Source organism: Tenrec ecaudatus, chromosome 4 (genome assembly GCF_050624435.1).
Source record: "Tenrec ecaudatus isolate mTenEca1 chromosome 4, mTenEca1.hap1, whole genome shotgun sequence".
Taxonomy (NCBI): domain Eukaryota; kingdom Metazoa; phylum Chordata; class Mammalia; order Afrosoricida; family Tenrecidae; genus Tenrec; species Tenrec ecaudatus.
This window is the reverse complement of record NC_134533.1, coordinates 177,477,737-177,502,924: the sequence shown is the minus strand read 5'-3', so window position 1 is coordinate 177,502,924 and position 25,188 is coordinate 177,477,737. Positions and strand designations below refer to the sequence as shown.

Genomic DNA, 25,188 nt, shown 5'->3' with positions numbered 1-25,188 from the left:
ATGCTGTAATGCCTACTTTGATGTTTTTGCACAGAATTGTCATTTGTGTTATCAAATTGTGTGTTCTTCCATCTCTGTGACCTAGAAAGGAAGTTGGTTTCGTAGTCATAGATCTTCTTAGACAGGACCTTGGGAGAACACCTGATTTAGTCTCTGCCTTTAGGCAGGTAAAGAAGTCTCCTTGTACAGGTCAGCCAGCTGAAGACTGGAAAGGTAGGCAGTATGCACACACCCACATCTAATAAGTGGCGTTGGTAGGGATCCTTCCGTGGGAAGTAGCACTCTTCATTACCTGTGCTGGTGCTTGGTAGATGTTTTCCCAAAGGAGGTTTAGTTGCTGGAGTTCTGAAGTGAGGGGCCTTGAGAAGCCTCATAGAACAGCAGTGTTGTTTCATTCACGACTAGGTAATGTGCCCTGAGGAAAGGCATGGTTTTAGTCATGTTGTGTGGAGGGTGATCTGAATTGTTTGTTTCACTTCAAATTAACGACTTTTCCCCCTGTTTTTTTGTTGTTGTTCGTTTGTTTCTTGCCAGAAGAAAAATTTGCCCAAGCCGTCTGTTTTCTACTTGTAGACCTGTATATATTAACTTACCAAGCTGAGAAAGCTCTGCATCTTCTTGCTGTCCTAGAAAAAATGATTTCGCAGGGAAACAATAACAAAAATGGGAAGAATGAGGTAAGTGTCCCAAGGTGCTCAGACTGAGTTTCAAAATAGGGTTAATATTTGTACTTTATTGAGATAAAATTCACCTACAGTAAAATTTGACATTTTGAAGTGTGCAGTTACTGGCTTTTGCTAGCCACAGAGTTGTGGAACCATGGAAAAGAGAAGCCAAAAAAGAAACCCTGTACCCATGAGCAGTCACTTCCTGTCCCTCACTGACATCCACTGGTCTAGCCTCATTCTCTAGAGTGTCCTTTCCTGGACATTTTATATAAAAGAACATCCATCCATCAAGTTCCTCAAACACAGCATGTGTGTGTGTGTGTGTGACAGGCTTCACCATGTTCTGACAAGAGCCTCGATGCACACGAAGGCTACATCCTAGGTCCCTTGGTTTTCTTATCTTGGACTCCTTGGTTGTTAATGGATGACCCCTTTCCTTACTGTTTCTGCCCCTGCCTGCTTTCTTACAAAGGAGTATTTACAGAAACAGATCGTTAGTACCTTTTTGCCTATAGAAGTTTGTTCTTGGAGTTTGAAATTAAAATAACTTGACCCTAGTCAAGTCAACCTTTCTGAACCTCAGTTTTTTAAAATAATCATTTACAACTAATTTTTACAGCTTAAGGAATTTCATAGAATTCTTCAATATCATATAATAAAGCATTTCCTGTTATGTTCAGTACTTACTATATTTGATGATATATAAATTCAACAGAACTTTGCGAAATGTGGAACAGATACTCTGCTAGTTACTACGTTGACAATAATGAAAACAAGCATTTCAAGGACTGACATGTCTGTGGGAAGAAACAGAATGGAAAACATCTGTTGATGAGAAGAAAGGAGGGAGGTTAGAGAATACAGGAGCTTAGAAGTCTGAATCGGACCTTGACCATGAAAGATGGCAAGATTTTGGCAGGCCAGAAAAGGAGAGAGTATGACAGGTTCACTGTCCTGTTTTAGCACAAGAAAGCCCAGAGGGTGAGAGCGTGGCACACTGGGATTATTTTCTGGTACTCGGCAGTGAATAGTATTTGTGCAATAGAAAGAAGATAAGTCATATCATAAAACACTGTGAACTCTGGGGGATTTAGGACTGGATCCTGTTGGCAGTGTTTATACCAGCAAACTTTTAAAGAAGGTAACAACATCCGCTTTTCTGGGTTTTGCTTCAGTCGAGTCTGTACTTTGAAAACCTGCTCCATTGTTGGGCTCAGCTGTGAGTTCCTCAACTAGAGTTACCTGTCACCACTCCACACTACTGAGCCTGAAACTCCAGGAGCGGGGCTTGGGATTTTAAAATGTGAAGCTTTTCACTGACTTAAGTTCTAATTTAAATTATTTCAATTGGCCAATTTTGTTTCACCATCCTACAGACTGGTAATAATACCAACAAGGACGGATCTAATCATAAAGCTGAAAGTGGAGCTCTGATAGAAGCTGCAAAATCAAAGATACATCAGGTGGGTAAATTTTAAAGGGGCAGTCGTACGTCACCTAGATGTTCCTGTGAATGAGGAAACCGTGTCATAGGTCAGAGAGAGCAATACAGGTGTCCTTTGGGTTCTGCATGGGATTGATTCCAGGACACCCCCTCCCCTCAATACAGAAATCGGATGTTCAGGTCCCTTGTTTTATAAATGGTGTGGTGTTTGCATAAAGCCTGTGTACAACCTCCCATATATTCTGCCATCGTGAGAGTGCCTGTAACACCTAATAGACTGAACGTGCTGTGCGCATGGCACTTTATGCTCGTGCTCTCAGCTTTCAAGGGATCGCTTTGACTGCCTAGTTGCTCTTTTGGAACCTCTCCCCATGCTCTGTTAGCTTCGGACTCGTGTAGTTCCGCAGCACATTTATATTTTGCTTAAGTTGATCGTGACATATGGTTTCTGGTCATTGCCCTATAAAAGATTGTGAGGACTAGCCTCAATTAGCAATAAAATCGTTTGTAGAAGTTAAAAATTCATTGTTGTTTTGGCCATTGACCAGTAAGGCTTAGTAGAATTTTTGCTTGGAATGGAAGGTTAGATTTTAATCTAACATGCTTTTAGTATTTTGCAGTGTAGTCAAAGAGTACAGTTAAAATAAGAGCTGTAGGATCACTTTGAACTTGCATTTGTAAGTAACTGTTGAAACTGTGCTGCAAACACGTTGGATTGAATGTCCCTAACTGTATAGTAAATGCTTAAGCACTGTAAATTGATGGTAGTTCTTATCTGCTGGCATTTTCCTTTGGCAGTATAAAGTAAGAGCTTATATCCAAATGAAGTCCCTAAAGGCATGCAAGAGAGAAATCAAGTCAGTCATGAATACGGCTGGAAATGTAAGTTTCTTTTGGACTTTTATCTCATTTTATAATCTGGGACTTTTATACCTTAAAACTTTTATTAAGGGGATAGACAACAGGAAAGTGGGTGAAGGGAAACAGTGGTCAGTGTAAGACATGAAATAAGTAATAAATTATCAAGGGTTCATAAGGGAGGGAGGGTAGGAGAGATACAGGGGGAAAATGAGCTGATACAAGGGCTCAAGTAGAAAGAAAATGTTTTAAAAATGAAGATGACACCATATATACAAATGTGCTTGACACAATGGATGGATGTATGGATTGTGATAAAGTCCCGAGTAAAATGTTTTTAAAAAAACAAACATTTATTAGTGGGACTATTGGTACCTGTGGATTTTAAATAACTTACATTACTCAAATGTTGTTAAGTGAAAGGTCAGCTATTTGAACCCACCAGCTGCTCAGTGGGAAAAAGATAATGCCAGTCGGCTTCCATAAATATTTGTGGCTTTGGAAACTGTAAGACTGTTTTACTCTGCATTGTAAGAACCCTGTGAGTGAGACTCCATGGGTCGGGTTTGGGTGTAGGTTATTGTAGTCTGCTACCAGATGTGTAAGCTTTGATATGATAGAGTTATGAAGTAGTGATCATAACATACCTATAATTTAATAAGTACCCTTTTTCTCTTAAAATTTTAACAAACATTTCCCCTTGGCATATAGCCTTTAAAAACCATCATTTGTAATAGCTACCTTATATTGTATGGGTGGTTTTCAGAATTCACTTAAAAATATTGTTATTAAACAGTTCAGTTATTTTAAATTTAAGATAGGAAAGAGGGATGTTGAGCTTGTATCCCTTTTTCATACTCAATCTGTGCAGCACAAGGAATTGGAAAAGCTGAACTATATGAAGAAGGTGGTATTAAGATTGAGGGACGACTCAGTAACATCCTGAAATACGCATATGACACACCCGCCTTTCTAAAAATACGGAAGACTTGAACCACTTACTGATGAAGATCAAAGGCGACAGCTTTCCGTATGGATCGTACTTTAACATGATGAAGACAAAAATCACCACAACTGGACTAATAAACAACATCCTGACCCACAGAAAGGAGTGAAGCTGTCAAAGATTTCCTTTCACATGGAACCCATCAATGGTCATGATCTGTTGAATGGCCATATCAGCTCCAAAAGACCTCTTACAAACGTTACAAAGCCAAGAGATCACTTTGAGGAGTGACGTGTGCATGACCCAAGCCCCATGATGTTTTCAGTTGTCTCAGATGCATTCAGAATTCAACAGTAAGGAAGACTAAAGAAGAATTGATGCCTTTGAATGATGATGTTGCAAAAGATAGTGAATAGTCCATGTTTGTTATAAGAACAAACAAGTCTGCCTGGAAAGAATTATAACCAAAATCTGTCAGAAATATTGGTGAGTGTGTTAGTCTGGGTAGAGTAGAGAAACAAATTCATAGACACTCAACCATATGTGTGTAAGAAAGCACTTTATATCAAAGAGCAATTGAATATTGAGAAAACAGCCCAACCCAGTTCAGATCAAGTCCATATGTCTGATACCAATCCATAAACTCCTCTCCAGACTCACAAAACACATGGAATGATGCCCGAATGCAGGAAGATCACAGGCCAGTGGGTGGAAAGTCTTGTGGATCCAGTGGTGGTGGAAGCATCTCAGCGCTGGCAGCGGTCTCCAGCTCCAGGGCTCTAGCCTAGCTCCATGTCAGTGGAATGTCTCCCAGGAAGTGAGCATGTGTCCTGCCTCCAGGGAGTTATTTATCTCCTTAGTGCCTCCAAATGAGGTCATCAAGCTATGACCTGATTGACAGGCTAAACTCCACCCCTTCACCCTTCAGTCTCATATTGACAACAGACTATGTAACTACCATGGTGAGACTTCATCTAACATAGTTTTCGACACCTTATCAGGAAAGACTAATCCCTGGAAAAGGACATTATGCTTGGTAAAGTAGAGGGTCCGTGAAAAAGAGGAAGGCCCTTAATGAGATGAATTGACACAGTGGCTACAGTAGCAGGCTCAAACACAATGATCGTGAGGATGGCACAGGGCGGGGCAGTGGGTAGGATTCCCGTGAGTCAGGACAAACTCAATAGCACCAAACAGCATGACTTCTAAATAGTGTACTTAAAATATTTGTGAAAATTATCAGTCAAGTTAAAAGCCAAAACCACCTTTTAAATGATTTGGGGTTGACCTTCATACCTTCAATTGGAGTAGGGCTAGGGTACTTAAGACAGAGCTCTGGTGGCATGGCAAGTTTTACTCATTGAGCTACCTCATTGGGTGCCAACTGATGGGTCACCAAGTTGGACCCGCTAACCATTCTCTGACAGAAAAATTAGATTTTCTGCTCCTGCAAAGATTCATAACCTCAGAAACCCACAGGGACAGTTCTGCTCTGTCCTGTAGGGTACCTATGCGTCAGAATCAACTCGATTATATCTCAAATACTTAGACAGTATTTGAGATATAATTATCCCTCCCTTTCACCCCTTCCATCTCAACCCTTGCCCTAGGAAGGTATGCTTTAAGATGGCATAGGGAAGAAAAGGAGCCCTGGTCGTTCAGTAGATCAGCACTCAGCTGCTGACCAAGCGGTCAGCAGTTCAAGTCCAGCATGTAACAGTAAAGGCCTTGGAAGCCTATGGGGTCAGTTCTACTCAGTCCTAAGGGGTTGCTTTGTGTTGGAATCAGCATAAAAGCAACTAGTTTTTAGATTTGATTGGAATCAAACAATGAACTATCTTGAAAACATTACAAGTATGAACTCTTGAGAAAGTAGAGTTTTATTGGGAATAATTAGTATAAATTGACCCTAAAAATCTTAGCCAGCAGCACAGAGTCACTTAGTGATGTTATGTGTATGTGTATAGAACAATTGTGGTCTAGACCTGAGGCGATAGCATGAGGAGGCTAAGAGGGAAAAACCAGGTCATTTTGAAACCTTTTATAGAATGAAGTATATAATTCTTGTCTTAAAGGTCATAGGAGAGAGACCAATAAAATAATTGTAGTGTAGTGTAGCACTTATAACTGAATCTATGAGTACTTGAGGAAGGAATACTGTCACTGGAATAAGCCTTGAAGAACTCTGAGTTATACAGGGAGCAGAACAAAGAATGAACTAGAATTTAGAAGACTAGGAAGTTGCTTAATGCTAAGCTATAATTATTAAATGGAGAAGACAAGAATCCCAGATATCCTCCAAAGTAGATGTCTCATCCCCAGATTTCTGTATGCTTTTGTACTATAGATAGGATCCTCCACCATGAGGAATCTGGAAGATGAGCCAACATGATCTTTGTAAACAGATTAAGTCTCAAAAATCATGCATCCTGTTATAAGTCTATATACAGAAAATAACAAATGCACTGGAGAAGCCAAAGAGTGCCCTGGTACACTGCCAGTGTGACTGTAACACCTCCAGATAGCCACCGCAGAAGCAATATGGTGCTACCTGAAACACCTGGGAAGAGAAATACCATACCATAATCCCTCTCCTGGGTATATATCCTAAAGATAAAAGCATCATAACACGAACAGACATATGTACAACACTGTGCACATTAGCAAAAAGGTGGAATCAGCCTAAATGCCCACCAGTAGAGGAATGGATAAAGAAACTCTGGTATATACAAATGATGGAATACTATGAATTTCTTAAAAAGAAAACAGTGATGAACCATGACACAGATGGACCTGTAAAACATCCTGCCGAGTGAAAGTAGTCAAGCAAAACAGGACAGATACTTAGATGAGCCCACTGCTATCCAAAATAAGATGTTCTTACCAAAGGGAACAGGCTTTGGAGATTGGGGGGACAGGGGTTGGGGAAGGAAGATGCAGCAACAGGGTATAGACAGTGGACGGATGTTAACTTGGGTAAGGTGGAAGGTGGTAGTCCACCAGAAGAGAACCAAGGAGAGGGGAAGGGCAAACTATAGGGGGCGCTGATGAGAAGCTTTCAACCTTTGAATACTAAATGGATGATATGAAATGTAAACCTTAACCTAAATCACAATGTAGAAATTGAAAGAAAAAAATAACATCATTATACAATGAAATCTTTTTCCTACTTGGAAAAGTATTTATTTCTATCTCTTTGGGTCTAAGTGAAGGGTTATCTGTGTGCTAAAAACAGGGACAGTCACCTGTTTCCTTAAGAGCATTAAAATGAAGGCCCCAGTCTATGCTGATTAAATTGCCCTCCAGTGGTGTGACACATGAATACACACAGAGTTGATACTGCACAGACTGTTCCTACATGTAGATGATATAGGTCTGTTTTTTTTAAAGCTAGACTTGCTCCTTTTATAAGCTGCTCTCTGACAGATTTCTTTTTTTTTTTTTTTCAGTTATAAGAGCAATGAAGAATAGAGACTGTTAGATTCAGTGTTGTGTAATTTTAAGGTTTTGTGACCATGACTTACCTGATTTTGTATATGCCAGGGAACACATGCCAGGGGTGCAGTCGTACAGGTATGGTCTCAAATTAAGCCTAGGAAAACAAAACATCAGTGATTTGCATTTTCTTTACAGTCTGCACCCTCTCTATTTCTGAAAAGCAATTTTGAGTACTTAAGAGGCAATTACAGAAAAGCTGTGAAACTACTGAATAGTGCAAACATTGCTGAACATCCGGGATTCATGAAAGCAGGTAAAAGAAAATTGTGAAACATTACTATTTACTTCCTAGATCTTTTACTTCTTGTTGCTCGGTTTTCTTTCCAGACTTCTTCAGTAGAATTAGTTATAGTGGTTGATGCTAATCTTAAGGGAAATGTCTTGATATTTCTGCTGTAAAATCCTAGCCTAACTACATCTACCATATTTGAACTTACATTGCTCTCTGTATGGTAGGTAGCAAGGCTGTTCATGTCCCCAGACTATGATCAGAGGGGATGCACCAGAGATTTCATCCCTGCAAATGGATTCGGGGCTTCTGCAGGCATCCGTAGCTATCTGCAAACCATTCCCTTCTTTGGATTTAATAATTTACAATCCTTAGATCGCACAGGCTGGTGTGTGGTCTTGGGTCACACTCCACTTGGATGGCTGCTTATTTGAAGACAAGCCTTTACAACCCCAGATACTCTTCTTTCTGATTGCTGGGCACCATCTAGTTTCTTCACCACACTTTCAATAGCACCTGCATCTTCAGTGATCCCTTCATGAGGACGAGTATTGACAAGGACCATAATCATGAGCTTTTAAGGCCCCAGATGCTACTTAACAAACTAGGATGTTGAACATTAATTTTATGAGCTATGTTATGCCAGTTGAATAAATTGAACCCCAAGACTGTATTCTTAAGCATCTTAGCCTAGTAAATTCATCCTGGAAGTTGTTTGGATACATCTAGGAAGCCTCCACAACAATACCCACCATGTACGCTGTTATACATGAGAGGCCTTCAAGAAGTTTGTGGGAAAATTCCATTATCTTTCATTCTATTTTTCACCAGCTTTTTGAAGCCCCTTCACATATAGATCTATAATAAACCTGATCTTAAAAAGAAAAGGACATTAGAAAATTTTCAGTTTTTCCCAAATTACAATTGTCTTGGGAAATGCTTTGTTGGCACTAGGGAGAATTGTGAATAGGTTTAAGTTATACTAGATAAGCACATTTCTTTTATGACAATTAACAGTATAACGGTTCTATGGTCATGTTTGTTTATTTTCCTCAGGTGAATGTTTGAGGTGCATGTTCTGGAATAATCTTGGATGCATCCATTTTGCCATGAGCAAGCATAATTTAGGGATTTTCTACTTTAAAAAGGCTCTGCAGGAGAATGACAGTGTCTGTGCACCACTCAGTGTGGGCAGCATGGATCCAAGTAAGTCAGTGCTGGGGACAGTCTGTGTTTGACTGCCTGCGGGAAGGCATGTCCTGTATACCTACATATAATCCACACTGGCCAACAAGCTTGGTCTTGTGGGGTCTCAGTAGATAGCACTACTTTGAGTAGCAAGGTGTTAGGTAAAACTCAGATTCTGTGACTCTACCAAGCTAGTGTTTATGACAGCTTCCTTTCAGAGTCCCATGTGTGGTACTCTTGGTAGCATTTGGTAGCCTTTAAGGAGATTCCTAAAGTCCATTCCTTTCATATTTCTTGTTTGTGGGTTCTTGAGCTGAGATACTTACATCGTATAATTGCTTAGCTTTTCCATATAAAGTATTTAATTGATGACATTTTTATCCATACTCAAAAGCAGGCTTACTTCTTGAAGGACTGTGAAACATGTTCCTGAGTGTGCCATAGTCTCTGTAGATGTGCGACCTTGGTCTGTGTTTCCACAGGAAAGTCTCTATGCCAAGCCGAAGGAAAAACAATTTTTTTTAAGGAGCTTTCCTATAGTCTCTCAGACTGTGGGCAAGGTGGTGCTGGGCGAGGCTGGTCCCAGCGCTGCTCTCCCCTTTCTAGAGCTTGTGGCAGGAGGAGCTGGAAATGCAGACACCTGTGGCTCTGCCAGCACCGGCAGTGCTGCTCTGCAGACGGTTTGTGGGGTTGGGGTGTTGACTGGGTGAGAGCTAATACATTTTAAATCAGGGTTAGGTAGTAGACAGGGTAACCTTAAAGGACATTGTGGAATAATTATTGTCACTGACTTTCAGTCTTGTGCTAAATTCTCATCCAATTTTTATCACTAGGTAGAAAGTTTTCTGGGAGACCTATGTGTACATTACTAACCAACAAGCGGTATGAGTTATTGTATAACTGTGGGATTCAGCTGCTTCACATTGGAAGACCTCTCGCTGCCTTCGAGTGTCTGATTGAGGCCGTGCAAGTTTATCATGCAAATCCTCGCCTCTGGCTGCGACTGGCTGAATGCTGCATTGCTGCCAATAAGGGGGTGAGTGCCCCTTGACTTTGAGCCATGCCCCCCCCACTTGTTACATGAAAAGCACAGAAGACCTAAAGATATACGGGGTGCATCCCCTTCATGACCCTTCATGAATTTACTAGAAAAATACGCTTCTTCTGTTCCTTAACATTTGAGAGAAAACGTCACTTAAGACAGTCATCTGTTATCATTTAGGTTTTCAGTAAGTAGGGCAACCTGTGTCAGCAGTTACATTACAGTGAAGCCAATAAGAAGGCCAGATCTTGTGGAACCGGGGTCTGTGAGGGGAGGGGCCATGACATCTGCCAGTGTGAAAATGGGGTGTGCACCAGGCCTTTAGAGAAGGACTGGCGAGGGGTGTAGGGAAGGAGATGAGCCAGTCAAGGTGCGATGTAGCAATGATGAAAAATTTTCCTCTAGTTCCTAAATGCTTCCTCCTCCCCCACTATCATGATCTGAATTCTACCTTGCAAGTCTGGCTAGACCAGAGGATGTACACTGGTACAGATAGGAACTGGAAATTCTGGGAATCCAGGGCGGATGATCCCTTCAGGACCAGTCGTGTGAGTAGCGATACTTGGAGGGTAGAGGGAGAGTGGGTTGGAAAGAGGGAACCGATTACAAGGATCTACATGTGACCTCCACTGGGGGACGGACAACAGAAAAATGGGTGAAGGGAGACATCAGACAGTGTAAGATATGACAAAATAATAATTTATAAATTATCAAGGGTTCATGAGGGAGTGGGGAGGGAAGGGAGAAAATGAGGAGCTGATACCAGGGGCTTAAGTGGAGAGCAAATGTTTTGAGAATGATGAGGGCAATGAATGTACAGATGTAGTTTACACAATTGAGTATGTATGGATTGTGATAAGAGTTGTATGAGCCCCTAATAAAACGATTAAAAAAAAAAAGAGAAGGGCTGGCGATCTCGTGGTGTGCATATGGAAAGAGCAGCGTTACGATTCGTGTCATCCCACGCCTGGTCTCTTCAGTTTATAGAGAGGTCGCCAGGTTGTTCCTCTAATGCAGTGGTTCTCAACCTTCCCAATGCCACGACCCTTTTATACAGTTCCTCATGTGGTGGTCACGCCCTACCCATAAAATTATTTTCATTGCTACTTCAGAACTGTCACTTGCTACTGTGATGAATCAGGCAACCCCTGTGAAAGGGTTGTTCAGCCCCCAAAAGAGTCGCGACCCACAGGTTGAGAACCGCTGCCTAACAGGTCTGTCCACCATGGCTCTGAGAAATAGGCCAGATTGCATCTGGGTACGTGCCTAGATGCTCTGCAAAGGGCAGTGAAGGATGCCCTTTGACTCCAAGTGGAGGGGTCAGTGCGAGGGATGGAGCAGTCGGATTGTATCAGAATTACCATGTGCCCTCTCACCCCACATCCCACCCACTCCCTCATTGCTTTCTTCTGCGGGGTGTAGGGTCTGGGAGCTCATATGCTGAGGTTGCGACCGGTGTGTTTTCTGGAAGTGATAGAAAATGCACACTTGCTGAGAAGCAGCTACAGGAAAACCTACAGAAATCAGACCTGTGTACGTGAAAACCTGTCAGAGCAGGCAAACGCTAGTAATTCAGTGAGTGGAGGAGAGGCGAAACTCTGAGGATGGCCTTATTTTTTTGGCTCTTGCAAGTTTTCTCCTCTGACAGTACAGTCTTCACACTTGCATGTTGCCCTCTACTTGTGGGAAACATTAGGGATTTCCTTCTCTACCAGGCTTCCACCTTCCATGGCCTTTGGTGAATGTTACTGTGTTTTTCTGTAGTCAAGATAGGAAAGTGGTAAATGCAGCTGCCCAGGGATTAAGATTTGAGTCCAGCACTGCGGGGAGGGATGGGGACGTCTTTGAAAGCCTCTAATGATTTATCAAATTACAGTTTGCTTTCTAAAAGACAAATGTTCCCATCATTCTTGAATTATTTTTTCACCATAGAATTTGCTCACATCTCATTATAACAAAGTATAACATATCACATACTCTCAATCCATGCGTTCTTTCCTGTGATATCTAACATACCTGGGAGCTTCAAAAAGCTCATGGAGAAACAGAACAAAAAGATAATGGAATTTTTCCACCAACTTTTAAAATTTTCATCATACCCTGTTCCTAAAAATTCATCCATGTAGATGGTCCTTAGAGGACTTCCTTATACTTAGAGTAAGTGCTAAAAGTCTTCTAAGACTATCTTTCAGTTCCCTTAAATTTATTGGAAATTATTTTTAATTTATAGACTTCTGAACAAGAAACTAAAGGTCTTCCCAGCAAAAAAGGAATTGTACAGTCGATTGTTGGTCAAGGCTATCATCGGAAGATAGTGCTGGCGTCACAGTCCATCCAGAATACTGTGTATAAGTAAGTATTTAGCTAAGAGGAATCGTGTTTCTGTTTAATGCTTTTCCATATGATGTTTCCCTTTCATTGTAATTTGAGTAACAATGTACAGAGCAAATTGAGTGCCATTCAGTAATGCATATGCATGTTGTTTCATGACATTGACTGCAGCCCCCACATGGAACAGCTCTCCTTCCCACTTCTTTCCTGGCTCTCAGCCTCTGGTCTTTAGTTTGGGGCAGGTGTTGCCCTCTTGCACTTACATTATTTCTCAAGGTATGCTTCAGGTCTGTCACCTTATAGGAGAAACTTCTTTGGCGCGACTTCAATAGATTCCAAACCTAAGTCCATAGTGAATGTTACCTGGTACATGTGACTGTTTTACTTCCTGCGTGGGTACTGAAATACTGAAGGCTTTAGAAGCCCCATTTACTCCAAGGACAAGGGAACAACAAGAGATCTAAAATCAGTCATGAGTATGTAGAATGCCTGGTGGGGGTTGATCAAGTGCAGTTTAGCCAAGAAGAATTACTGTGAGCTGAATGAAGGTGGAACATGATAATGGGACAGGAGGAAAGTAAAAGAAAATAGAGGAAAGAACTAGGAGGCAAAAGACATTTATAGAGGTATAAATATAAGCATGTACATATGTAAATATATTAATATATAACAATAGGGATATAAGTCTCTGGACATATATTTAATGTTAAATATTAAGGTAGCAGATGGACTTTGGATCTCTATTCAAGGATTCCCTTAATGCAAGAACACTTTGTTTTAATAACTTGGCATTCTGTAATGCTCAGCTTCCAGACATGATCGCTGAAGAAAAAAATGGGTACATAAGCAAATGTGGTAAAGAAAGTTCATGATGCCTGGCTATTAGACAATATACTGTCTGGCGTCTTAAAGGCTCGAAGATAAACAAGCTTCTAGCTGAGAAGCCACAAAGCCCGTGTGAAAGAAGCACACCAGCCTGTGTGATCACAACCAGATATCAGGCATCAGAAGACCCAAAACAAATAATTATATCGATGAAAACAATGGAGATCATAGGGGAGACCCAAAGCTCATCTGTAGACAGTTGGATATCCCCTCACAGAAGGGTCACAAGGAAGGGATGAGTCAGCCAAGATTCAGCATAGCACCAAAAAACACACACCATAGTTTTAGTTCTTAAATGCTTCCTCCCCTCCCCACTATCACAATCCCAATTCTACCAATTGGACCAGAGGATGTATACTGATAGGAACTGGAAACACAGGGAATCCAGGACAGATGAACCCCTCAGGACCAATGGTGAGAGTGGTGATGCCAGGAGAGTGGAGGGAGGGTGGGGAAAAAAGGGGGAACCGATTACAAGGATCTACATGTAACCTCCTCCCTGGAAGACGGACAGCAGAGAACTGGGTGAAGGGAAATGTCGGACAGTGTAAGATATGACAAAATAATAATAATTTATAAATTATCGAGGGTTCACGGAGGAGGGGGGAACAGGGAGGAATGGGAAAAAATGAGCAAATACCAGGGGCTCAAGTAGAAAGCAAATGTTTTGAGAATGATGAGGGAAACAGATGTACAAAAGTGCTTGATACAATGGATGTAGGTGTGGATTGTAATGAGTTGTACAAGGCCCCAATAAAATAATTTAATTAAAAAACAAACAAGCCTAAAATGCAAACAAATATGTAACAATAAGAACAAAAGAAACCCCCATTTAGAATATTTGGTGTCATTATTCAAATGTCCACAAGAGGGCATCTTAGTGCTTCTTTTTAATATCCTTTTGGCTGTCATTTAAAGTTTTTCATTTGGGTATCTTTTTCATAGTCTGTAGGAATGAAAATGTGTTCAAGCTAATGCCTAGTATTGTGGGTGGCCTTGGGATACTGCTATGTAACACAACCCAAAACCAAGCCAAACTCACTGCCATCAAGTCAATTCCAACTCGCAGTGACCCTGTAAGACTGAGTAGAATTGCCACTGTGGGCTTCTGAGACTAAGTTTTTTTTAAAAATCATTTTATTAGGGGCTCTTGTAACTCTTATCACATTCCATACATACATCAATTATGTAAAGCACATTTTTACATTCATTGTCCTCATCATTCTCAAAACATTTTCTCTCCACTTAAGCCTCAGGCATCAGATCCTCAATTTTCCCCCTCCCTCCCCACTCCCCTCTCCCTCATGAACCCTTGATAATTTATAAATTATTATTTTGTCATATCTTGCACCATCCAATGTCTCCCATCACCCACTCTTCTGTTGTCCGTCCCCCAGGGAGGAGGTTATATGTAGATCCTTGTAATTGGCTCCCCCTTTCCACCCTCCTGGTATCCACCCTCCTGGTATCGCCACTCTCACCACTGGTCCACCCTCCTGGTATCGCCACTCTCACCACTGGTCCTGAAGGGATCATCTGCCCTGGATTCCTTGTGTTTCCAGTTCCTATCTATATCAGTGTCCATCCTCTGGTCTAGCCACATTTGTAGGGTAGAATTAGGATGATGATATTGGTGGGTGGGGAGGGAACATTAGGAACTAGAGGAAAGTTGTATGTTTCATCTTTGCTACACTACTGACTGGCTCATCTCCTCCCCGCAACCCTTCCTGAAGGGGATGTCCAGTTGCCTACACATGGGCTTTGGGTCTCCACTCTGCACACCCCCTCATTCACAATGATAGGATTTTTTGTTCTGATGATGCCTGGTACCTGATCCCTTCGACATCTCGTGGTCACACAGGCTGGTGTGCTTCTTCCATGTGGGCTTTGTTGCTTCTGAGCTAGATGGCCGCTTAGTTACCTTCAAACCTTTAAGACTGCAGAAACTTTTCTTTTTTTTTTTTTTAATTTAATTTTTTAAAAACATTTTATTAGGGGCTCATACAACTCTTATCACAATCCATACATATACATACATCAATTGTATAAAGCACATCCATACATTTTTTGCCCTAATCATTTTCAAAGCATTTGCTCTCCAAAACTCTATCTTTTCATTGCCGGGCACCATCCGCTTTCTTCACCACATTTGCTTATGCACCCATTTGTCTTCAGCGATCATATCAGGGAGGTAAGCACACAATGATATGATATTTTTGTTCTTTGATACCTGATCACCGATCCCTAAGGCACCTCGTGAGCGTGCAAGCTGGTGTGCTTCTTCCATGTGGGTTTTGTTGCTTCTGAGCTAGATGGCCACTTGTTTACCTTCAAGCCTTTAAGACCCCTGATACTATCTCTTTTGATAGCTGGGCACCATCAGCTTTCTTCACTACATTTGCTAATGTAGCCGCTTTGTCTGCAGCAATTGTGTTGGGAAGGTGAGCATCATGGAATGCCAGTTTAATAGAAGAAAGTATTCTTGCATTGAGGGAGTACTTGAGTGGAGGCCCAATGTCCATCTGCTACCTTAATACTAAATCTGTACATATATGCACATAGATCTATTTCCACATCCTCATATATAAGTATATGACCTCTAAAAAAGCCCTTTGCCTCCTAGTTCTTTCCTCTATTTACTTTTACTTTCCTCTTATCCCACTATCATGCTCAGCCTTCATTAGCATTTCAGTAATTCTCTTGGTTACATTACCTTCAGGTTTCCTACACCCTCCTCACTACTGATTTATATCACTTGTTGTTCCCTTGTCCCTAGGTTTGCTAACACCACTTCCTTTCCCACCACCTCCCCCTCTCCCATGTCCCCCAGAACTGTCGATCCATTGTTTTCTCCTTCAGATTGTTCATCCAGCATATCTTATTTAGGTAGACCTGCGGAGATAATAACATGCACAAAAACAAAACAGCAAAGCACAGCAACAAAAGAAAACAAAACATCAACAACCAAAAACCAATGACAAAAAAAAAACCCAACAACAAAAAAGAAAAGCCTGTAGTAATTTCAAGGACTGTTTATTGGCCTTTAGGAGTATTTTCTGGTTGAGTCTGTTGGGGTGCCAAGCCCTGGCCCCAAAGTTTTTGGTATTCCCTGGGGACTTCGTTGTTCTGTTCCCCTTGCTGTTCTGTTGCACGCCCTTAGTGTTTTGCCTCAATGTGGTGGGATCAGATCGGGTGGAATTTCCACACTGGGTCTCCAGTGTTGTCCCCTGTAGGATTATGGGTCAGTGAGGGATGTCATGGCTCATAGTGGGGCTGGCCGTATGGTCTTCTCTGTGGATTGGCTGATCTGAGTGGGAATATCTTTCTTCAGGCTTGGTAGGCCAGGGTGTGGTCCACTCTCTCTTCCTCTCCCTTCATTTGCTCCCGTGTGCTCTGATCAGACATGTCCCTCTCCCGGAGCTGCAGATTCAGTGCTGTCCTCTGAAACAAATTCTTCTGGGGGGAGGGGCAGGTATCCATGTAGAGAAATTGTCATATACAGAGCCATCAACTTATATAAAAACATCTTTTTCTTGCCTAAAGATTGCAATGAGGGTTGCTACTATTTCTCAAGTAGGAGACTTTGCAAAGAAATGGCCTCTGTCATTTCAAAGTTGTGATGGTACCTGACACCCAGCACTTTAGCCCACGGTAGGTTACACATTAGGCAGCTAAACACAGAGTCGGCAGCTTGAACCCCCACCAAAAGTTGCTGAGTTCAGAAGAAAGAATTTTTATCTCTCAATAAAATTTGTTCCATTTGGTATATTAAACCAATAAAAGATAATATAAAATGTCAAGGAAATAATAAGATAAAGCTAGTGCTGCTCTTCCAGAAGTTACAAAGGCTTTTTTTGAAAACAAGAATCACCCCCAAATGACACCAATGGGTAAAAGAAGGAAGAAATGGTCTCAAACTTGATCGTGGCAATGATTGCTCAGCCCTTCTTGATAAGATTGAACTATTGAATTGTATGATATGTTCATTAGCGCTCAGCGGAACTATTAAAAACAAAAAGAATCAACCAAAAGAAGACTCAAATGTGAAAATGTATCTTCTCCTCTTCCTTCCCCTTCTTATCACCCTTGTCCTGGTCCTCATGACAGTGTCTCCTTTGTACACGCACTTTGCAGATCGACTTCAAGCTGTCCCCCCCCCCCACTTGTCTGTCAGCGTCTGTCTCATTCATACAGACACAATGTACATAGTGTGTACATTTACAGTCCACGATTATATGCAGGATTTAAATGCTTTAGCTGCTTGTGTTGAATTTTTTACCTAGCCAAACGAAGTGTTCCTTTATAATTCTGTTGGGTTTACTCCTGGAACTAACAAAATCTTTATGCTGTATACTTCACTCATTTGGATGTTTTGTTTTGTTTTCCTTTTTAGTGACGGACAGTCGTCAGCCATTCCTGTTGCCAGTATGGAGTTTGCAGCCATTTGCCTCAGGAATGCCTTGTTGCTGTTACCCGAAGAACAAGATCCGAAACAGGAAAATGGGTCTAAGAACAGTAATCCGTTAGGTGGGAACACGGACAGCAGTGAAAACAGTGAGACCTGCAGGTATTGGGGTCCCTCTGAGCCCCCTTGGCAAAACTAACCCTTCCAGGAATTGACTCTGTGCATTTGTATCTCTAAAAGCTTCAGCCAGTGTCCAAAATTCCTCTGCATTGATGATAAGAAAGTATCAATGCTTAAGTATTTCAGAGACAAACAGTAAAGGGTAAAGAGGAAACTTTGGATGTGGAAAGCGACAGCTTTTCATTGTCAGGAGTCATTGCACAGAATGCTAATGTGAGAGACATCCTGGGCTGGTTGAGTCCAGCCACGGGCACTGTGGAAGAAAGGGCTGGTGATCTGCTTTGAAAAGACCAGCGGATGAAAGTGCCCCGGAGCCCACTTCTGCCCCGAAAGGAATCCGGGCAACAGCAACTAGTTTTCCCTATTGCTATCAGAGAGGGGAGCTTTGTTTTTTTAAACTTTGAATCAAATACTTAAATCTAGAAAGTTCTCACTTCTTGCTGTTCTTTGCATCCTCTTACTGTATTACCACTAACCTCTCAGATACTGTATATGTGTTTTGAATCTTATAGTATAATTGTCTAATGATTTATAAGATACTGGGCATGTTTACCTTATAGTAATACAACAAACACTATTATATACAAGAAATCCTGCTTTTTATACGTGATACCTTTAACTTAAGTCTTCATATTGATTACAACAGAAAAGGTACCAGGCATTTTAAAAATCTTGACTCTTCAGTAGTTTTATCATAAAAAAATTCCATGGAAGTGGTCATAGGGATATAAACTTGTATATTTAATTATTTGTTTCTCTTCATAATTAAGAAAATATTTATTTCAGCAGTAAAAGCCATGACGGAGATAAATTTATTCCAGCTCCACCTTCTTCTCCATTGAGAAAACAGGAACTAGAAAACTTGAAGTAAGTATTATTTAAGCACAATTAACACTGCATCTACTAAAATGAGCACATGCCCTTTGACTCCTAGCTCTTTCCTCCATCTCCCTTGACTTTCCTCCTGCCCCACTACCATGCTCCGTCCCCACCTGGGCTACAGCTATACCTCTTCTCTACACAACCTTACCCTTGATCATTCCCCACTAGGCCTGCCACTCCCCCCCTCACCACCAATTTGGATCCCATGTTGTTCCCTTGTCCCTGTGTTTGTTAACACCACTTCCTTCCCCCCCGACCAACCCCTATCAAGTCCCCCTGGAACTGTCGGTCCTGTTGTTTTTCCTCCAGATAGTTCATCCAGCCTGTCTTATTTAGACAGACCTGTGGAGATAATAACATGCACAAAAAGAAGACAGAGGAAAACAAAGCAACAGTATACAATAAAACAACAAAAAACCACTGACAAAGAACAAAACACAACACAACAAGAAAGAAAAGCCTGTAGTTAGTTCAAGGATCATTTGTTGACCTTTAGGAGTGTTTTCCAGTCCAGTCTGTTGGGGCACCACGCCCTGGCCCCAAAGTCCACTTTCAGCATTCCCTGGGGACCTTGCCACTCCATTCCCTTGCTGTTCCGCTGCACTCCCCCAGTGCTTTGCCTCGGTGTGGTGGGATCAGGTCAGGTGCAATTCCCACACTGTTTCTCCGGTGCTGTCCCCTGTATCACCCTGAGTCACTGAGGGGCATCATGTCTCATAGTGGGGCCAGCCATGTTGTCCTCTCTGTGGAATGGCTGCTCTACTCAGGAACATCATCCTCACGGCCTGGTGGGCCAGGCTGTGCTTCACTCTCTCCTCCTCCCCCTTCATCTGCTCCCGTGTGCTCTGATCAGATAGGTCCCTCTCCTGGAGCTGCAGAATCAGTGTCGTCCTTTGAAACAAATTCTTCTTGGGAGAGGGGCAGGAATCCACTTAATTTATGGTGCTGGGGCCAGCCTCCCAGACCTCTCCACTGGTTCCCTACTCCACGCCGGGATATTGCGTTCACACCTTGCGGCACTGGGTTGAAGTCTGGTCCCTCTTTCCCTGTGGAGATATGAACAATACCCTCCCCTTGGGTGGGTTTGTGCCCCATGACTCCACTCCCCTTTTCTTCCTTATATTCATCCTTTTTTTACTTCCTTTCCCCACCTCCTCCACTGTTGTCTACCATGTGCATCCCTGGTTTTGATCTGGTCTCTACCAGACTACACAGTTTTCACCCCAAAAATGTTTGTATACAGTAGCTTTTTCCCTATGCCCCTTTTGCATTTTATTTATTTATTTTTTTAATACTTACCTCAGCGGGCTCATGTTGTACTTGACCTTTTGTGCCTGATTTACTTCGCTTAGCATGATTTCCTCCAGTTCTTCCCATGCCGCTATGTGCCTCATATGTTCATCACTGCTTTTTAGTGATGCGTAGTAGTCCATTGTGGCACACATGTAATTTTTAAGAAGAGGACATTGTGAAGGGACTGAGGCTTGATCACCAAAGGTCAGCACAATGAGAGCAGTGCTAATGCACCATGAGCACTGGGATCTGAAACTCCAGATGTTTGCAAGAGAGGCACCCGTTTGCAATTCCGTTTCAAAAACAACATTACAAAAGAACTAGTTGTTAAAATAAAAAAGGATTAAGGAAAAAGAAAAAAATTTTAAAGAATATCTAAACTGTTGAATGACCCTGCCACCACTCCCATATGTGCCTGATAAACTTCAACCACATCTTCTTCCTCCGCTCTCAGTTCTTTTTTTTTTTAAATCATTTTATTGGGGGCTTGCTCAGACAACTATTATCACAATCTATCCTTATGTCCATTGTGTCAAGCACATTGTACATTTGTTGCCATCATCATTCTCAAAACATTTGCTTTCTACTTGAGCCCTTGGTATCAGCTCCTCATTTTTCCCCTCCCTCCCTCATCCTCCCTCACAAACCCTTCATAACTTATACATTAGTATTATTTTTTGATGTCTTAACGCTGTCCGGCATCTCCCTTCACCCTCTTTTCTGTTGTCGGTCCCTCAGGGAGGAGGTTATATGTAAATCCTTGTGATCAGTTCCCTGTTTCTACACCACCTTCACTCCACCCTGCCGATATCCCCACTCTTACCACGGGTCCAGAAGGGTTCATCTGTCCTGCATTCCCTGTTTCCAGTTCCTATCTGTACCAGTGTACATCCTCTGGTCTAGCCAAATCTGTAAGGTAGAATTGGGATCATGATAGTAGTGGGGAGAAAGCATTCAAGAACTAGAAGGAAGTTGTATGTTTCATCACTACTATACTGAACCTTGACTGGCTTGTCACCTCCCACGACCCTTCTGTAAGTGGATATCCAGTTGCTTACAGATGGGCTTTGGGTCTCCATTCTGCACTCCCCCTCATTCACAATGATATGATTGTTTTGTTCTTTGGTGCCTGATACCTGATCCCTTGGACACCTCGTGATCACACAGGCTGGTGTGCTTCTTCCTTGTGGGCTTTGTTGCTTCTCAGCTACATGGCCACTTGTTTATTTTCAAGCCTTTAAGACCCCACATACTATATCTTTTGATAGCTGGGCAGCATCAGCTTTCTTCACCACATTTGCTTATGCGCCTGGTTTGTCTTCAGCAATCTCGTGTCGGGAAGGTGAGCATCATGGAATGCCAGTTTAATAGAACAAAGTGTTCTTACATTGAGGGAGTGCTTGAATGGAGACCCATTCTCCATCTGGCACCTTAATACTAAATCGATAAATATGCACATAGATCTATTTTTCCAATATCATATATAAATATATTTACATATGTACTTGCCTGTATTTAGATCTCTATAAACACCCTTTGCCTCTATTTCCTTTTAGTTTCCTCTTGTCCCACTATCATGCTCAGCCTTCATTTGGGTTTCAGTAATTCCTCTCAGTTACATTATCCTTGATCAAGCCCTACTAGGCCTCCTACACACTCCTCGCCACTGATTTTGGATCACTTGATGTCCCTTGTCCCTGGGTTTGTTAACCCCACTTCCTTTCCCCCACCTGACCCTCTCTCATATGCCCCCAGGATCTTTGGTTCTGTTGTTTTCTCCAGATTGTTCATCCCACCTATCTTATCTAGATAGACCTGCAGAGATAATAATATGCACAAAATCAAGACAGCAAAACAAAGCAACAATAGAAACAACAAAAACCAATGACACACAAAAAATAGTTCAAAGTCTGATGGGATGTCACACCCTGGCCCCAAAGTCTATTTTTGATATTCCCTTGGGACTTCCTTGCTCTGTTCCCTTTGCATTTCTGTTGCATACCCATTAGTGTTATTCCTCAGTGTGGTGGGCTCAGATCGGGCACAGTTCCCACACTATGTCTCCAGTGTTGTCCCCTGCAGGGCTATGGGTCAGTAGGGCCAGCCATATGGTCTTCTCTGTGGATTGGGTGCTCTGAGTGGGAATATCTTCCTCAAGGTTTGGTGGGCCAGCATGTGGTCCACTCTCTCTTCCTCCCCCTTCATTTGCTCCTGTGTGCTCTGATCAAACTTGTCCCTCTCCCTGACCTGTAGCTTCAAGGTTGTCCTCTGAAGTGAATTATTCTGGGGGGAGGAGCAGCTGTCCACATACTTGGGATTGGGGGATCAAAGTCTTAATAGCTAAATCTCACTCAAAAGGCAGAGAATGTGCGGCAGAATTTCACGTTTTTGAACTTGCTAAACCCATTGAGACTGGAGAAACTTCTTGCATACACAAAATCATCATTTTTCAACCTTTAATCAAAACTTCCTACTTGTCTTTAAAACAGACAACAGTTTTGGGGGGAAATACAAAAAACAGACAATTGTTTAGCTCAATTAATAAGTGTATTAAATCGCATTATTTGGATATACCCAAATCAAACTCACTGCCATAGCGCCCTTATAGAACTGGGTAGACCCAGCCCTGTGGGTTTCTGAGACTATGACTCTTCACAGCAGTAGAAAGCCTCATCTTCCTCCCTAGGAGCAGCTGGTGGTTTCGAACTGCCAGCCTCTACAGTTAGAAGCCCAACTCACATAAATGTCTATAACATACTTAGAATTCCTATATATTTGGTCATAAAGAGTTTTAAGATTTTTCTCTTACAAATCTGCATTAACATCATTATATGCATTTTATATTATAGAAATATAGATAACACTTGTCAGTTCAACATCTTTTACAACATTGTACACATTTTCTTACTTATTTTTATTTTTTTATTTATTATCATTTTATTGGGGCTCATACAACTCTCATCACAATCCACACATACATCAATTGTGTAAAGCACACTTATACATTCGTTGCCCTCATCATTCTCAGAACTCTAGCTTTCCACTTGGGCTCCTGGAGTCAGTTCCTCATTTTTCTCTCCCCACCCTCGCTGCTCCCCCCTTCCTCATGAACCCTTGATAATTTATAAATTATTATTTCATCATATCTTCACTGCCCGGCATCTCCCTTTTCTCTTTCCCATCCCCCAGGGAGGAGGTTATATATAGATCCTTGTAATCGGTTCCTTATTTCTTATTTAAATCATTTTATTGGGGGCCCTTACAAGTTTTATAGCACTCCATAAATCAATTGTATCAAGCATATTTGTACATGTTGCCATCATCATTTTCTAAACATTTACTTTTTATTTGAGCCCTTGGTATCAGCTCCTCTTTTTTCCCTCCCACCACCCCCCTTCCCACTTTCATAACCCCTTGCTGAATTGTAAATCATTATTGTTTTGTTTTGATTGTTGTTTTCATATCTTACACCAACCGCTGTCTTCCTTCACCCATGTTTCTGTTGTTCATCCCCCTGGGGGTTGGGGTTGGGGGCTGGGATTATACATTGATCAGAGCAATCAGTTCCCCCTTTCTCTTCTTCTCTCAGCTTTCACCTACCCTTCCTGTATCGCAACTTCCTTTTCTGTTCCTGAGGGGTTTATCTGATCTGAATTCTGTGTGTTGTAATCTCTTATCTGTACCAGTGTACATGATCTGATCTAACCAGAACTGAAAGGCAGGGTTGGGATCATGATAGTGGGAGGTGAGGAAGCCTCAGAGAACCAGAGGAATATTGTGTTTCAACATTGGTACACTGCGCCCTGGTTGACTCATCCCTTCCTTGTGACCCTTCTGTGAGGGGATGCCCTATTGTCTATAGATGGGTTTTGGGCCTCTGCTTCTGGTGCCTGTTACCTGATTCTGTTGACACCTTGTGATCACACAGGCTGTTGTGCTTCTTCCATGTGGACTTGTTGCTTCTCAGCTAGATGACCGCTTGTTTAACTTCAAGCCTTTAAGACTCCAGATGCTTTTTTTTTTTTTTTTTATAACCAGGCACCATCAGCTTTCTGCACCCATTTTTTCTTCAGGGATCTTGTCAGGAGGGTGAGCATCACAGAATGCCAGGTTATTAGAATAAAGTGTTCTTGCATTGAGAGATGGCTTGAGCTGAGGCCCAAAGTCCGTCCACTTTCCTCAATATATTGCCTTATAAATATACGTACATAGGCCAGTACCTCTATTTTTATGAATTAATTTTTTTACATAAATGTACCCCTATGTTTATATCTCTATCCATAGCTTTGTTTCCTACATCTTTCCTCTGTTATCTTTTAACTTCCTCCTGCCCTTCTGCTTCTTAATAATTCCTCTCAGCTTGATTTCTGTTGCTCCAATACCAGTGGAAGCTCTATGTCCTCATTGTTGTTTTTAATTCCCCAGTTGTTCCCCTGTCTATGTCATTGTTTGCTCACCACTCTTCCCCCTGCCTCTTCCGACCCCCAGGTCCCTCCAGGACCAACGTTGCTTTCTCCTCGGATTTGTGTCCCATGCCTATCTTACATAGGTAGGCAAAATCACAATAACAGAGACAAACCAAAAAGAAAACAAAAGATTGAATAAAAATGGCGGGTGGGTGCAGAGAGAGAAAGAAGAAGGGGAAAGAAGAAAGGAAAAAAGTAGCCAAAATAAAACCCCCAAAACATATGTAATTCTAGGTCTGTCCTCTGACCTTTAAGACTATCTCCACACTAGTTCTGGGTGGTTCCAGAACTGCCCCTCTTTGTCTGAATGTCTATTTTGAGGGCTTTGTGGCGTTGCGTTGCTCCTGTGACTGATCTGTTATGCTCCCTTCTTCATTTGCCTCACTGCAGGAGTGGTCAGACCGGTCTGGCCATGGATCCCAATCTTGTCTTGTGTCACAGTATGTTCCACCCAGGGGACATCATGTCTCGAACTGTTGTTTACCCTATAGTCCTCTCACTGCTTATCAGCTCCGTGCAGGGACATCATCACATCAGCTTCAGGACTTGGTGTGCTAGAATGGGATCTAGTTCCTCGCTCGCTCTTTATCCTTTTTGGTTTGTGCACAATTTTAAGGAGTGTCTTTTACAAAGCATGTGGACTAGGCATTGGCCTGCTAACTGCATGATCAGCAGTTCAAACCATCAGCCACTCCACAGGAGAAAGACGAGACTGTCTGCTCCCATAAAGATGCCCAGTCTGGGAAACCTTATATAGGGTCGATATGGCACTGGATTGGGGGTTCTTAACAAAGAATGTATTTGAAACACGTTTCAGACTTCATTAATTTTTTTTTAAAAAATTTGTTTGAATGAGCACTAATCTTAGGATTG

General features: G+C 41.9%; 1 protein-coding gene across 4 annotated transcripts in view; it reads left to right on the top strand.

Annotated features, from left to right (window-relative positions):
* The window catches only part of CNOT10 (CCR4-NOT transcription complex subunit 10), a 75,496-nt gene that overhangs the window by 25,655 nt on the left and 24,653 nt on the right, over positions 1–25,188 (top strand). For 2 of the 4 annotated variants that reach the window (XM_075547098.1, XM_075547101.1), the window contains exons 5-13: positions 535–677; positions 2,045–2,131; positions 2,911–2,994; positions 7,550–7,667; positions 8,700–8,849; positions 9,665–9,867; positions 12,104–12,225; positions 17,483–17,656; positions 18,461–18,541. In XM_075547098.1, coding sequence (XP_075403213.1) covers positions 535–677; positions 2,045–2,131; positions 2,911–2,994; positions 7,550–7,667; positions 8,700–8,849; positions 9,665–9,867; positions 12,104–12,225; positions 17,483–17,656; positions 18,461–18,541 — 1,162 coding nt within the window. The remainder of the gene's footprint in view (positions 1–534; positions 678–2,044; positions 2,132–2,910; positions 2,995–7,549; positions 7,668–8,699; positions 8,850–9,664; positions 9,868–12,103; positions 12,226–17,482; positions 17,657–18,460; positions 18,542–25,188) is intronic. The other 2 variants (XM_075547099.1, XM_075547100.1) reach the window with 2 other exon arrangements.